Source organism: Micropterus dolomieu, linkage group LG06, assembly GCF_021292245.1.
Source record: "Micropterus dolomieu isolate WLL.071019.BEF.003 ecotype Adirondacks linkage group LG06, ASM2129224v1, whole genome shotgun sequence".
Classification (NCBI taxonomy): Eukaryota; Metazoa; Chordata; class Actinopteri; order Centrarchiformes; family Centrarchidae; genus Micropterus; species Micropterus dolomieu.
Window position 1 is genome coordinate 20,623,727 of NC_060155.1, and position 15,035 is coordinate 20,638,761.

General features: G+C 42.3%; 3 protein-coding genes across 3 annotated transcripts in view; 1 reads left to right on the forward strand and 2 right to left on the reverse strand.

Annotated features, from left to right (window-relative positions):
- Positions 1-126: 126 nt before the first annotated feature.
- Positions 127-6,700, reverse strand: cmpk (cytidylate kinase). Its single transcript, XM_046051370.1, has 6 exons — positions 6,428-6,700; positions 4,789-4,935; positions 3,180-3,332; positions 3,013-3,089; positions 2,616-2,712; positions 127-1,108 (listed from the first exon to the last, which is right to left on the reverse strand). The coding sequence occupies exons 1-6, from the start codon at positions 6,569-6,571 to the stop codon at positions 1,067-1,069; spliced, it is 660 nt and encodes a 219-aa protein (XP_045907326.1). The 5' UTR covers positions 6,572-6,700; the 3' UTR covers positions 127-1,066.
- A 974-nt stretch (positions 6,701-7,674) lies between these two features.
- Positions 7,675-9,328, forward strand: fam78ba (family with sequence similarity 78 member Ba). Its single transcript, XM_046051371.1, has 3 exons — positions 7,675-8,009; positions 8,185-8,464; positions 9,086-9,328. The coding sequence occupies exons 1-3, from the start codon at positions 7,675-7,677 to the stop codon at positions 9,326-9,328; spliced, it is 858 nt and encodes a 285-aa protein (XP_045907327.1).
- A 2,460-nt stretch (positions 9,329-11,788) lies between these two features.
- slc35a3b (solute carrier family 35 member A3b) overlaps positions 11,789-15,035 on the reverse strand; it is a gene marked incomplete at its 5' end in the record, with an annotated part of 5,359 nt that continues 2,112 nt past the window's right edge. The window contains 3 exons of the mRNA XM_046052029.1: positions 11,789-12,274; positions 12,971-13,104; positions 13,259-13,377. Coding sequence (XP_045907985.1) covers positions 12,181-12,274; positions 12,971-13,104; positions 13,259-13,377 — 347 coding nt within the window. The remainder of the gene's footprint in view (positions 12,275-12,970; positions 13,105-13,258; positions 13,378-15,035) is intronic.

Below are 15,035 nucleotides of genomic sequence, written 5' to 3' on the forward strand. Positions count from 1 at the left end.
ATGTAAAATCCAAGTGAAAGAGAATTGATTAAAAAAAAGAAACTCAGGATAAACCTGCTCAAATGATAGTGATGTCCAGCGCCCCCTGCTGGCTGATTAGGTTGAGAGCTACAAAGTGCACAGGGCTTTGTAAAAGGCTGTGTAGGATTTAATAACTTGATCAAAATCTTTTTATGGAATTAACTCCAGCAATATACTTATACACAGAGACAAGTACAAAAATGAAAGCATGTACTGTATGAATAGGAAACCCTTGCATAACACTGACCAAACACAAAGGGAAATTTTTTTTTTTTACTTCAGTTTTATGTCCCCTCGCTCAAGCAGATACAGTACAGATTTAAACGTTCATTTTTATCTCCATGTTCTCTCTATGACGAGTTTCGAGGGTCGTAGCTATGATGAAGCACATCGAGGTGATAAAGAATGGGCCATCTATCACAGAGACATATGCCTGGTAACGCTAGATGGCACAAAAGCAACTGGTCATGGCCCTGTGTTGCTGCCCATTAAACATGAACCTGATGTTTTATACATTTTATTTGGAGGCGATTGGCTGTTCCGTCTAGTATTAAACCAATCCCAGTCTGTCATTATCAGGTCAAACAACAATTTGGTCTGAAGCATTATGGCTGCTTCCAATAACATGATACTATGAAGACATTTGTGATATATACCATTTTTGTAGAGACTTACTACTTACCACTACTAGAAGTGTGTTTGATCGTTGACAGAAAAAGTACCTCTCTAAGCGAACGATCCATTTTGTTACTATGCAAGGGCCTCAAACTATGATGAAAAACGGTGCTATGAGCTTTTCTGAAAATGAACTACTTCGTCACAAGTAGCTGCTAGGTGTCTCCACCTCTCATTCACACCAATACATATTGTACACACATCACAAACAGTGCAGCGTTTACAAAAGAGATGGAAAACAAGGGGAAAAAAAAGTCACCAAAAGTAAAAATTCAAAGGAACAGACACATAATCTTATTATAGTGTACTTGCAGTTGATAAAAAGAAAACTAAAAAAAGGTAAATGAATGTTGTTGGCAGCTGGAGAAACTCAACCCTCTTTGTCTAGGATGGCTTTCACTTGAGCAAACACCTGAAAGAGAAAAACAGATGAGTATACTCCTGCCAAGTCATTTCAAAACCTGAACTACATAAAGTGCACGTTTCCACATCACGCTTGTGTAAGTTGCATTTTGGACCCCGGCTGGCATTGAAACTAGTAGTGATATCACAAAATCAGCTGGTACATAGAAGCGTTCAAGGTTGGCGCACAGAAACTTTCCCCCTTTAGCAGTTGACTGACAAACAGCTGTTGGCGGTGCCCAATCGAGGCGGTGCAACAGTTTGGACTTGTCTGTGGAGTCACCCTTGTTTCTGAAGTGACGCTTATTTTAAGTTTAAGTTAAGGTGGAGCTTGGTTAGGCCTTTTTTCTACTGGAAAGTGATTGATTTACCAAATCCAATATACAGTTATATAGTTATATATATACAGTTTATAAGAGCATCTTGTGGCCATCAAATGAACTACATCTTAAAGAATTTACACTTCAAATTCAACATGCATTTGGGGAAGTTTTTTACTTCCACAGAGATGCCCCTGAGCCTGAATTAATAGTGTCAGTCCTCTGTTTCTCCTAATTTGTTCTCCAAAGCCTTTGAGAGAGTTTGCTGACTAATAAAACTGCAATACTACTTGACAACAGTTTGATGGCAAATATGGGACTGGATTTCCCAGCTATAGCCTACATTTAATGCAGACATACAATCTCAGGCAGACATCGGCGAGACTCATATGGATAACAAACTGGATAAAACCATCAAGTTCTTAAAATAACTCCAATGCAGATAAAGCAACACAAAAATAAAAGCGGGACAGTTTGGAAGGTTATTAAAACATTTCCAGCGACAAGAGCTGCAGATCAGATGCAGGACTCATGCAGAGGAACGTGATTTTAACAAGCTTAATTACCTGCTGTAATCAGCTGTTCCACTACGCCTCTGTGTAAAAACCTGACTGATGAAAACTTAAAACAACTCTGGACCCAGTGTTTAGGTAAACTCCAACAGCCGTTCGCTGTAAACACGCCGGCTGCTATTTCCGAGCAATACCTAATGCCGACTTTTGATCTCAGGCGGACATCAGCGAGACGTGTGTGCTATTTGACTGTTGATTGTGATTTATTGGTTTGCAAACAACAGTGGAAAAGAGAGGAGCAGTTGTAGAAAAACACCTGACATTCTCCAGTTAAAGCCAGTAGCCTCTACTCGCCCACTCAGAAATTCACTGCAAGGCAAGCCCCACCCCCCCAAAGTACCCGGTACTTTCGGAAAGTACTATCCCCTAAGCAGGGACTTTTTGGGGGGTAAAATAAAGACCCTAGAACTACATTTAGACCATCATCCCTCCGGTGGAAAAACCGTGAGTTCCTCCAAAGGTTCCTAGTTCTGGGGTATAGTTCCTTTGGTAGAAATGTGGCTATACTCAGGGTAAATGTCACTTGCTTATCATACCTCCTCCCAAATTACATCCCCCAAAATGTCTCTTTGGAAAACCATGGGTTCATTGATGTTTTTTCCGAAAGTTGATGCCATTCTCTCACCTCATCCACAGAACGAGAGGCGTCTACAGTGCGCACCTTTCCTTGTTTCTCATACAGTTTAATGATTGGTTGTGTAGACTGCAGGTAGGTTTGGATTCTGCATCAAAGGGAAAGAAATGCCTCGTTATTGGGGTTAGATGACACAGGGGACTCAAATGAGACACAAATTAGGTCAAAATCACAGTTGCAGGTACCCAACGGTCAGCTAAATGGGTCAGACAAATCTATACTGACCAGATAAGCTTGTTGTGCTTTGTCACAGAGAGAAGCAAATCAGTATGGAAAATCAATTAATGGTCAAAGGCAGCAGGCTTGTTTAAAAACGCAAATCACATTCTAAAATCTTGGGTTCAATACTTTTAAAGTCAAGTATTTTGTTTGTGTTGCAGGTCTGTACCTTTTCTCCAAGCTTTCTCTGTTGTCATCTGTGCGTCCACTGCTCTTCCCTCTTTCTAAACATCTGTCGATGCAAACCTGTGGACAAGAAAAGACAGAGAGTGTGTGCTCAGTGTAAAATGGCTCTGACGATGGAGGAGATTTAGCTTTCCAGTTTCCATGACGTACCTCATTGCCGCAGTCAAAGAAAAGCACAAATTTGACATCTGCTTTGCCATCCATGACAGAGTTCCACCCCTGAAGGTTGTCCTCATTACGGGGAAAACCGTCTATGAGGAAACGGAACTTTTTATCATCTTGATTCATTGTGTCTTCCATTGCCTTACAAAAACAGAAAGAGCAAAATAAAAATATATTACCTGATTTGAATTCACTGAAATAGAAGTTTATTCAAATGATAAATGAGAACCCGATTCCAGACAGACCAATTCAAATAGACAATGACAAACATTCAGCCCAGTGTGCTGTGTATAGGTCAACACAAAAACAAACTGTTCCACAATGCTGACCAACTTAAGGAAGAGCACTGTACAGTCTCACAGAGCAGCTGTGGTTTTGCTAGCTCAAAACACACTATAGACGTTCAGGGCTCGACAATAACGGTGGCCCAATGTAAAAAAGCAACATTGGGACTGTTGAACTACCAACTAGTATTTAAAAAAACAATCACATTAGAAACTCAACATACTGCAGTTGTTTTGCAGCTCTTGGCGCGCACTGTTATCTAATCAAGAGTTGTAGTGACGTGACGAGTGTTTGTCAAATGTTATTTCTCTAATCTCAATCAAGTGGCATCTTCTGGGTCTGAAAGTGAAACCGTGCAGATGGAACTTTAATCTGCATTCTATCTATCGGCCAGCAGGGGGCGAGTCTGCTTGTTGCAAAAAGAAGTCCGCTTCCATTAGAAATAATGGTAAAATAATATATTATGGAATAAAATGTTGCTACTTCTCACCTGAATTATTCCCTCAGTAAACACTTTCCTAATGAGTTCATGGTCTCAGTTGCTAGTTTAAAGTCTGCTACAACACAACATGATGTTCATTTAGTAAATCATGGTCCTATTTAGGGGGGAAAAAGACCAGAAAGCAGCATATACTTTAGGGGACGGGACTACCTTGTGACTGAGCTACCATGGTGACCTGTCAATCAGGATAGAGGCGACTTATATTCGCTGCTCTGTATAAAGTTTTTTATTAAATGGCTGGCAGCAGGAAAGAAAGCATGTCATCTTTGAGTCTGTTTTAACTGTGATTAAATTTTTTTAAATATTCAGGATGTATTTAATAAATGATTAAACATGTTAACAGTATTTATAAAGTTGTTGTTTTTTTCACAAGGTTTTGTTGTAACACTGAAATAACTTTTGGAAGGAGGGACAGTAAAAATTGTCTTGAGGCCAGTAAGTTTCAAACCCACTCGCCTGGTGGGGCCGGTTGCAAAAAAAATTAACATTGAGCCCTGGACGTTTAAACACTAACAATGATCCAGGCCAGACATTGGCTGTTTCATCAATAAACAAGAGAAGTTCTGCCCACAAGAGGGCATGACTAGCCAAGAGATGAGAATCAAATTCAATCTGTGATCAGATTTAAAGTTTCATTTTCACTTTTTGGAGGAAAGTATTTTTTAAGTGCTGTAACATTAACAAAAGTCGAGTTGCGCTGGTGTGCAAAAAGGTCCTGACTAATAGTGTCTGACTCCTGGCAGACTGAACTGGATTTTCCTCATGCTAGGTAAACACAAACCAGATTTACAGGCTTTATTTGGTACATACCTTCCTGAGTAAGTTGATGGTGATCTCCACAGGGACGATTTTGCCCTCCTTGATGTAGTTGGCAATGAGCTGTCCGAACTCTGACCCCTCTCTAGCTCGCTCTTCCCTCAGCAAGTCCCCAGCTGACAAGTGGGTGTAACTGTAGCTCTGAGAGACAAATGTTTTTTTAAGAAGGTAAGTTTTGATGAAAATTAAATCTCAAAGAAAAGCACTTCGAAACCAGTCATCAAGAGTCCACTTCTGGTGAGGAGAAAGTGGCAGTTGGTCATTTTAAATAGGTTTGTAGATTTATATTAACACTAAAACTCTGCATTTGAAAAAGACAGCATTTACAGAGAAGCTAAATTATTCTCACTCACAGGCCAGCAAGAAGTCAGTCCTTGTGCAATGAATGAAAGGAGCCTCTATGCATAGCTGCCATCCAGGCCTAACCGCCGTAACAGGGAAGCCAACACCCAGTAACATCCGTGAACAAGAGTAGTGATTAATTCTCTCTTATAGGAGCTCTCTCTCAGTCAAACACACACACACACACACATCAAAGAACATTAATTGGCCCCCATTAGAGCCGCAGATTCATAAGCTTTCATGAGTTCAACTTTCAGACAAACATCAAAGTAGCTTCCTCAAGTAGAGCTCTGGCTTTTCAAACTTTTTGGGTGGCTTGTTAAAAATATCTTTTTGTTTAACCCATGCGGCTTCTTCAGAACGATGACTGATGCAGCGAAGAAAAGAATTGTGTGTTAGAGGAAACTTGACACATGAGATCTTTACCACTGGACTGTTTCACTCTACTTAGCATCAACCATGCTATTTAAGCTCTACCCAGTTTATGGACTGATCTTGATTTATGTTGCATAATTACTATCATCATAGCAGATGAGTTACTGCAGACAATCACAGGATACTTATGTGATCGTAACTGCAGAAACGTCAAAATAGACTAGTGAAGATAAAAGTACTAAGAAACTGTAGAGACAACTTATTACATTTTCAGTCCAAGTTTAGATAAATTATCTATTTTGTATCAGTATCACTCATTACCCTCCTTCATGGTAAACGCTCCTCTCTCAATAAATGTCTGCTCACCACCTGTTTCTGTTTGTTCAAGTGAATGGTGGAGTGATCAAATACACTTACTCTGAGCATTACAAAACCTCAAGTGTATAGATACGTCAATTATAAGGTTACAACATGGAGCAAATGTCAATAGGCAACCTGCTGCTGGCTCTGTGCCAAGCTAACATGGGCATACATTAATTTTGCCAATTCATTCAGGCGTTTGACTTGACATCATTTAAACAGTGACCTAAAATACATAACATTTTTCACTGTTGGGACTCAGATGTCAGAAAGTAATAGAGATCATGAAGAATTAAACAAGGCACTTAGTAGCTCCTGTAAATCAGCACAAAAGCTGTGTAACCTGTGTGGCTAACTAGCTAGCAGGCTAACACACAGGTCCAGTTTAGAGGACAACCGGAAGTCAATGTAATTTAGACATTCCCTCATAAAAACGCGCTGCTGAAAAGCACCACCTTCATAGAATTCACTAAATACTACTTTCATCATCATGTGCTATATCCTAACCATCAAAGACGGTAGTTTTCATTGTCCTTTCTGTCCCCATCTCTCGTACCTCCACGATTTTGGAGCACTGGGTCCCTTTGCCGGCGCCAGGCCCGCCCAGCACGAACACAACCTGCGGATTCATCATCAGCGACACCCGGTACAGAAAGCTCGGCACCCTCTGAGACACGTTACTGAACAAACGGGCGATCATAAACCAGCAGAGACACACGTCAACCTGGGAGTGGAGTGGAGTGGAGGGAAGGGGTGGGTGAAAAACTACAAGCCGAGCTGACCGGTGAATGCGTGTCAGTGTTTGTGGGAAGGAAATCGACGAGCCACAACGACACCACTTCCGCTGTTGACTTCAGCTACCAATGGGGGTTTCACATGGGAGTGACGCAGGTCTGAAGCCACGCCCACTTGTACTTGTTATTTTTTTTTTTTTCTATGCCGAGGTCGGGTGACGCCCCTCCCCTGCTTCTCCAGCATCAGCACCCTCCACAAACGAACAAGGCGGATGCAAACGGATGCTCTCCGGTCCGCGATGCTCACCAGCTCAAGAAGACATAACGATGATAACCGAGAGACTCTCGAGCAGCTGGGTAGAGTCATTGTTTTCTTCACGTTTATGCCGCCTCACTGCCTCCATTCATGATGCACCATTCATTCATCCTCAAGAATGGTAGCACACTGCGAGGAAAACATTAAAATAGTCTGTCATAGCCCTGTAGCCTTTATAAGACACATCCTCGCTCATTTGATGAAGCTTCTTTTCATGTAGGTCAAGGTGATGAAGAGCCCGGTTTTTGTCTTTTGAGGGCACCGCGCGAATGTAGGGCTAATACAGGAAAAGCCAAGCAAACAAAAGACATCCAGCCCCCCTCCTCTGACGCACCTCGCTGCCCTGTCGCCACTTGACATGACAGCGCAGAGCCGGGAGCAGAGCAGCAGGATCAAGGGGCACCGACGTGCAGCCGGACGTGTGGACTCGACAAGGGATAGAGGAGCCTCCGGACGCACGGCGGAGAAGCAGCAGCCCAGGGGAGGCCGGATTGCAGTTCCTGGGGACGAGCGCCAAGGGCAGTGCGGCAGTCAGCAGGCAGACCGGGGGGAGGAGGCTGCGGAGATCTGTGATACTTCCCCCCCAGGCCCCACTGCGCTCTCACCTCCACATCATCCTGGACATATGATAGTGGACGTTTTTATGTTTGATCAATGGTGACTCCTTTTTTCCCTTCCCAACCAATCAGTGATGATGGGCAATTGAGAGATTAGATCTGTTCTTCAGGCAAGGGTGGAAACGGGAGGGGACTGATGTGCATACTGGCCAGGTACACTTTGCTCCCTTCATCCCTGGTTTTGTTCATTTTGCTTGTCGCCTGCACCATGGGCTGTATTCAGAGCATTGCATGCAAGCCCCGCATCAGACGGGAGAACATTGTGGTGTACGAGGTGTCAGCCTCTATTGACCAGTGTCCCACCATCATTGAGGAGAACTCACCGATTGTGCTCCGTTACAAGACGCCTTACTTCAGGGCCTCAGCAGGTGTTGTGATGCCACCAGTGCCCCGCAATGAAACCTGGGTGGTGGGCTGGATCCAGGCTTGTACCCAGATGGAGTTCTACAACACATATGGTGATATTGGCATGTAAGTGTGTAGCAGACCCCCCATCAGACATTAACCTTGTGCCTCTGAATGAGCTCAGTGTGTGTGGGTTCAGGAGGGTGTAGTGTTTGGATGTGCACACCTGTTTATACATCTCTCACAAACAAAAACAGCCTTGCATCCTCTCACTCTGTCCTCCTCCATGCACTTGCCGCAGGTCCAGCTGGGAGTTACCAGAGTTGCGAGAGGGTCGGGTCAAGGCCATCAGTGACTCAGACGGCGTCAGCTACCCCTGGTACGGCAACACCACAGAGACAGTCACCCTGACCGGGCCCACGTCCAAACCATCCCGTCTGACAGTCAGCATGAATGACAACTTCTACCCCAGCGTGACCTGGGCAGTGCCCATCAGCAACAGCAACACGCCCATGCTGACCCACATCACCAGGGACCAGAGCTTCATCACCTGGCTGGTGGCCATGAACTCTGTCACCAAGGTAGGACAAAAACACAGACAGCGGCCTGAGATGAAAACAGCTTGTTCGCACATGCATCAAACTAAGTCTAACATCTCTAGAAACTGCTCTTGCATTGCACACACAGCCCGTCTGTGATGTAATCATCTCCCCCCTGCACTTTTCCTTTCTGGTGTAAAGTTACAAACTACCTCATCATCACCTTCCCCTGAATAAAGCCCCTGCAAAGGCCCATCAGGAGACAGTTTAAAATGTGTATCAGAATGTTACAGTATTCATGCACTGTCTTTGTGAAAGATAATGCATAAAATTGTTTTAGGCTAGTATAGAGAATGTTCTCAGACTTGTTTTACTTCATTGTTGGTTGATACATTAAGAGAAGGTGAAAAGCATAGCATTTAAATTCTGTATCCTAGCCAAAGTTCTAGTATGTCAGACAAGATAAAATGATGTTTAACAAAAGTGATACACCAATTTATTATGCTGCAAATTAACTACACATCTATTAGTAGCAGAGGACATAATGCACAATCAACTTAAGCTGCAGGAAAACACTCTTATTGTACTTAAAGTAGACTGCATCACACATTCACATGTATACAGTATTGACCACATTAAGATGATGCTGCTCTCCTCCTCCAGGAGCGTATCGTGTTGCAGACGGTGCGGTGGCGGATGCGGGTGGACATTGCTGTGGACCCAGACATGCCTCTGGGCTCGCGGGCCTCTTTGGTGGGTCGTCCCTACCAGGAGCAACCGCACATCCTCAACTACCAGGAGCCCATCCCTCCCAACGCGCTGGGGAGGCCGAATGCCAACGATGCCCAAGTGCTAATGTGGAGGCCACGGAGAGGGGCGCCACTAGTGGTCATACCGCCAAAATAAGAGGGTTAAAAGGTTGAACAGAACAAAGTATAATTTGTTCCCTTGTGCAGAAGAGGGGGTATGAAGGTGACGAAGTCATGAAGCCTATCAGAGAAGAGTGAACTGATGGTTTCCCTGTTCTCTACATACCAGTGGCTTATTACCCCTGAAAGATTTAAGTGGACCATTATAACAAGCGTGGATATGTTGGATCTGACACAGTATGGTGTCAGAACGGAACTTGTGTCAAGGGCCCCCGGCTTTCATCAAGGCTTATTTGGCCCCCAACAAGTTTTGGACCGCATTAAAGAGTTCTGCCTGCTTTTTAGCAAAGAAGGAACGCTGTTTTTTTAGACGTACCACAGAGGTATTAGATCACAACGAGATCTGCATCCTGCATCCTTATGTAGATCTTATTGCATGAGAGAGTGAGAGAGCTACAAAAACTGTCCTTGAGAAGTTTAAGAATAGCATTTGTTTTTTCTATAACTTGATACCTGAAGACATTTTGATTGAAAAGTCAGCCAAAAAAACCCTGCGGGCTGTTTAAACCTCGTCAGTGCCAACATAGGCCTTCTTCAGCACACTCAGTACCAGAGTTAAAGGATGTATTCAGAAGACTTAAAGAGACAAAGTAGGCTAATCTCTTTAGTTTAAGATAAATCATGCATCAATCAGATTGTATTAAGAACACCCACCTTGCATAAAAGTCTGGAAGAAAACCAAATCTGCAGTAGTTTTCGCTTGAGTTTTGCTAATACACCAACATATTTTCAACTTACACGCCTCCGTAGTGCAGCTGATATTGTATTCAGATGGGTGACAAACTATCAGAGAGATGAGCTGGACCTGTTAACAAAATAAATAAATAACATCAACTATACCTTCAATAAGTGCAGTGTAAATGACTTGGAATAGTGCCAAACAACACATTTAAAACAAGAGGGTGATAGCAGTCCAGGCTGCATATATCATAGCTGGAATGGAGCCGAATTGTACACAGACCTAAGGTAGATTTGATGTGGCACTAATCAGGCCATGTTGCACCAACATGTTACACATAAATCTTACAATCAGGGAATCCAAATGTACTCTTAACAGTTTCCTTGGTGTGGAATTAAATCAGACTGCAATTTGAAGAGGATTTATTTGAATTCCTGCCATTTTTTTTAACGCTGGTTGTAAGAGGTCATATCGCACTTTCTCCTTATATCATTAGCGTACATTATATTGCAGTAGGTTTCTGCAGATAATCACAGATGAAGGCCTTCCTGGGTCACGACTATGGCCTGTCCAGTGGCTCATCCTGGGCTCAGTCCAAGTCCCTGCCTGCCACTCCATAAACAAGTCACATGACTCATCCTCCATCTGTGCTTCTCTCCAGGTTCACGTCCTCATCTTCCCATCTGCCTGCTCGTTTTCTCCTGTCTGTCCACCTGATCACACACACTATCTCCTTCCAAATGCACACTTTTGCTCTGAAATCCACAACTATGCAAAGATAATCTGGGACTCTGTAAACAAAAAAAAACCCCACAACAACAAACAGGCAAAATAGGAAAGACGTGTTTTTTTTGTTCTTCTGCCTCAATTCAGTTTTTATTTGTCAGGGACACTGTTGAATAAAAATGGCTTTTACTACCATGTAAAATACTCAACGAGGTTAAAATAGGTTATGTTAATTCAGTGTTTCTACATTTGTCGTGGCACGGCAGCCCATTCAGCCATCTGTTGCTATAGAGACTGGTTTGGTTGTTCTGGGTGCACTGCAACTGGAATTGAAAAAAAAAGATTCATGGGTGTGCCTATCTGTGTGTGTGTGTGTGTGTGTGTGTGTGTGTGTGAGAGAGAGAGAGAGAGAGAGAGAGAGACACACACACACACACACACATACAGCTCCATTTTATCCATTAATTTCAATTTGACGTAAGAAAGAAGATCAAGGCAGAGCTGGTTGTTGCAGCATAAAAGACACCTTAATTCAGTCATTTGTTCTTACATAAAGACCTTTACTTTGCATTTAAATAACAGCAGAATGAGTGCTTTTTATATAAATACTGACTGTGAGCAGCAAGGTAAAACCAGTCATATTCCATCTTATCTCATCTCATATAAAAAAGGACATTCAGCATCTTTGAGCGACTGTGGCTCAGTAGGTGGATAAGGTTGCCTGTTAATCATAAGGTCAACGGTGCAATCCCTGGCTCCTGCATGTCGAAGTGTCCTTGGGCAAGATACTGAATCCTGAATTTGCCCCTGGTGGCTGTTTTGCCAGTGTGAATGTTAGTTTCTGTTTGAGCACTTAGGCTCAGTGAATGAATGTGAGTGAATGGTGAATGTAGTGTAAAAGTGCTTTCAGTGGTTGCAAAGACTAGAAAGGTGCTATACCGAGCACTTACATTACTTTTGGACTCTCTGCAGAAAGTGTGCTCTCATTCCACCACTAAAAGGAATCTCCTTCAAGGATTTTACTCTGTTTAAGGCAGGTGCTCTCAGCACCCATTAATAATGTTTTTTTTTTTAATACACCAATTTCCCCATTTCCCATAACACATAAATACACAACTGAAATACTGAATTTTAATTTCCAAATATCTGTGAGGCCATGCTTTCATCACAATCTCCTCCTTTACATTGCGCTCACAATATGAGAACCCCCCCATCTTTTGTGCGAAGCAGCATTTTTCTGATGCACTCTCCACAATTTCCAGCTGTAGTTGTTTGGCAGTAACAGATTTTATCATTTCCACTTTCCATGCGTTCTTAATTTCCGGACACCAAACTCACTGTCACAGTTCATAGAGTCCTGCTCGGTTTATGATGGTTGCCGCTCATCACTCCTGTCAGGTAGCACAGTTCACAGAGGTCTATGTTCATACTTTGATGGCGCTGCTACTGGCAGGCTTAACCTCGTAACTGTAAAGAAATGTGGCAGCAATAACCAGCACTGCTCCTAGGAAAAATACTCTGAGAGAAAAGTGGGAACAGGAAATAAAAGAGAGAAAATTAATTAATTAATTCAATAAACAAATAATTGTGTACTCAGTTCATGTCATGCAACAAGATTAAGACATGCTAGCGGCTCTGATGCTGTACTTAGACACAGTGGTGCTTTGAGCGAAATGATAACGTCAGCATGCTCATATGTTCACAATGACAATGCTTACATTATGTAAATTTCATGATGTATAGCTGGTATAATGCTTATCATGTTCACCTTCTTAGTTTCACATTTTAGCATGCTAACATTTGCTAATTAGGACTAAACACAACAAGCAAAGTACTGGCCAGTTGAAGTTTTGACTTGTTAATGATGCTAGAGGAAGTCAGAGGATCACCACAGTTTTTACAATTCATTCCGAGGGAAACCTCAACGTCTGCACAAAATATCATGACAATCCATTCAATTGTTAAGTTTGATTCAAAACCACAAATGGTATCGCTAAAGGAAAAGTCAGGGGATCATCAAAATCAATAGGATTCATCACATGGGAACCATGAACGTGTATACAACATTTCATGGCAATCAGTTCAATAGTTTTAAGATATTTGGACAAAAGTAGTGGACTAACTGACAGGCTGATGCACCCCTGGCATGGCAAAAAACAAATAATTATTAGTAGCCTAATGAGTTATTATGTGCATGAGCATTTAAGTGTTTACCCAGTAGGGTTAAAGTCCTCCAACAAGAAATATGAGATGAGTGTAGAAACGATGATGGACAGAGAGGTGGCAAATCCTTTGAGGATGTTGTCTGCATATTTAATGACCACTGCTATGACCAAGCCGCCCACAGCCTGCAGACAGAGAATACTGTGAACACTTGAAAGCCTGGTGGATTTTGACACACACACACACACACACACACACACACAACAAGAAGACAAACCTGTAAAAGAACAAGTATATGACTCACCAATATAAGAATGAAGAGAACCTTAATGATCAAACCTGTAAAACAACAACAGTGCAGGTGATAGTGTTGTAGCCCTGGAACATTCCCGACTGTCTCACACTCTGGCCGTCATACACTATCATTCCTATGAAGCCAAACACAAAGCCGAACAAACCTGGAAGAGACAATGAGAGGCAGAGAGGTTAAGTTTTCTGTACTACAGTGATGTTTGTGTCTGATTTTGTTAAAAGAAGCACAGGGAACTGTCTTAAGAAGTTGTTTCCCTGCACCCAACTGCCACTAGAGGTCACTGTATTTGAGAATGCTGTTCAAGCTAACTTTTTTTTGTCCCATATCTTCATTTTGTGAATCCCGTCCTCTTTTAAAATATATGTGAGAGGTTGTTGCAAACCAGATAGCTTATGGTTTTAGGAAATAAAAATAAAATAACTTTTTTAATGTAACTCATTCTTGTTTCTCTTCTCAAAAGGGAAAACCAGATTCCTGCTCTTACCCACCCTCCCACCCCCATATTTCACAATATGTCTCCTTTTGTCTGCAGCAACACCTACATATCGTTAAAGATATCATGGTGGCAGAGGAGTGAGTCAACTTTAGGTGTGTCAATGAAACAACGTCTGATAGATTGAAAATCAAAGGTATTATATTTCCTTTATGTCACTAGATTACAGTGACTTGTGGAGAAGAGATATGTTTTACCTGTTAAGATTCAGATTTAAGGTTCAGCAAGTTTGAGCAATCAGCTATGTGCAGAGTTTTTGTTGCTCATTTTTGTATGCAGACAGTATTATAACCAATTTGTATTGAATTTGTCCTCTATCAATTAAGTATTAAGGCTGAGATATCCTGATTTTTAGTCCCATGTATAGTTTAAGCTCCAAAAACACTGGATCGTAACCCTGATGACATTATCAGGGTCATTTTCTCAGACTTTGGAAATCTCCCTCTACAGCCACAGAACACGTCTAACACACACAGTAATATTCACTCAACACATATGAACTCATCCCTCTAGACAAACCGAGATTACAGAGATACTCACCTAGCTGTATGTTACGCACCCACACACTCTGTTTGGTCTCCTTGAGGATTTTCTCAAAGTAAACTCCAGCGAAGCCACTGGACACACAGGCCATCAGGACAGCCATCAATCCCACAAACTGGGAGCTTGCAGACAAGATCTTCTGCTCAGAGTCGCCTTCAGACTCTGTGGGCCACTGTGGGGGTGAAATACATGCAAAGATAGGCAGAGTTTCTTTATTAGAGTAATATAACTGACTTATGACTAGCGATCTGATGAGGGAATAAAGTCATATTTCTCCCACAGAAACAATCTGCAATTCTGCAGGTAAACCCACATATATTGTAAATTGCTCAGGGACTTTGCAGTTCCAGTGTCTGCTGGTACCTGCACTAGAGTGACCCCAGCCATGAGGAAGAGCAGCGAGAACCACTGGTAAAAGCCCAACCTCTTCCCCAGCATGGAGACAGAAAACAGAGCTGTGGTGAGAATCTTCAACTGGTACGTGACCTATGTGAAATGAAGAACATTTTACAACATATTACTCTCTGCAAGAAGGTAAAATAAGCGTAGGCTATTACCCAAAATGTCGAACAATTCCTTTCATAAAATTTTTTAAATTAGCTAAAGTCACAAGTCGGTAACTCTGAGCTATACGGCATCAAACGTCAATATGGTACTGTACCACATCAACGGATCATCGTTCAAATAAATGTTTCTGGTAAACACAATCCCATTTGACGGCACCATTTGTTTTGGACACTGTGTAAACTTCTCCCCAATGAAATCCT

Coding starts and splice junctions, on each gene's coding strand:
- cmpk (XM_046051370.1), bottom strand. CDS start 6,571: ATGATCGCCCGTTTGTTCAGTAACGTGTCTCAGAGGGTGCCGAGCTTT. Junction 4,936..6,427: donor AGTGCTCCAAAATCGTGGAG/GTACGAGAGATG, acceptor TTTGTCTCTCAG/AGCTACAGTTACACCCACTT. Junction 2,713..3,012: donor AGAGAAAGCTTGGAGAAAAG/GTACAGACCTGC, acceptor CCTTTGATGCAG/AATCCAAACCTACCTGCAGT.
- fam78ba (XM_046051371.1), top strand. CDS start 7,675: ATGTGCATACTGGCCAGGTACACTTTGCTCCCTTCATCCCTGGTTTTG. Junction 8,010..8,184: donor ACATATGGTGATATTGGCAT/GTAAGTGTGTAG, acceptor CACTTGCCGCAG/GTCCAGCTGGGAGTTACCAG. Junction 8,465..9,085: donor CCATGAACTCTGTCACCAAG/GTAGGACAAAAA, acceptor CTCCTCCTCCAG/GAGCGTATCGTGTTGCAGAC.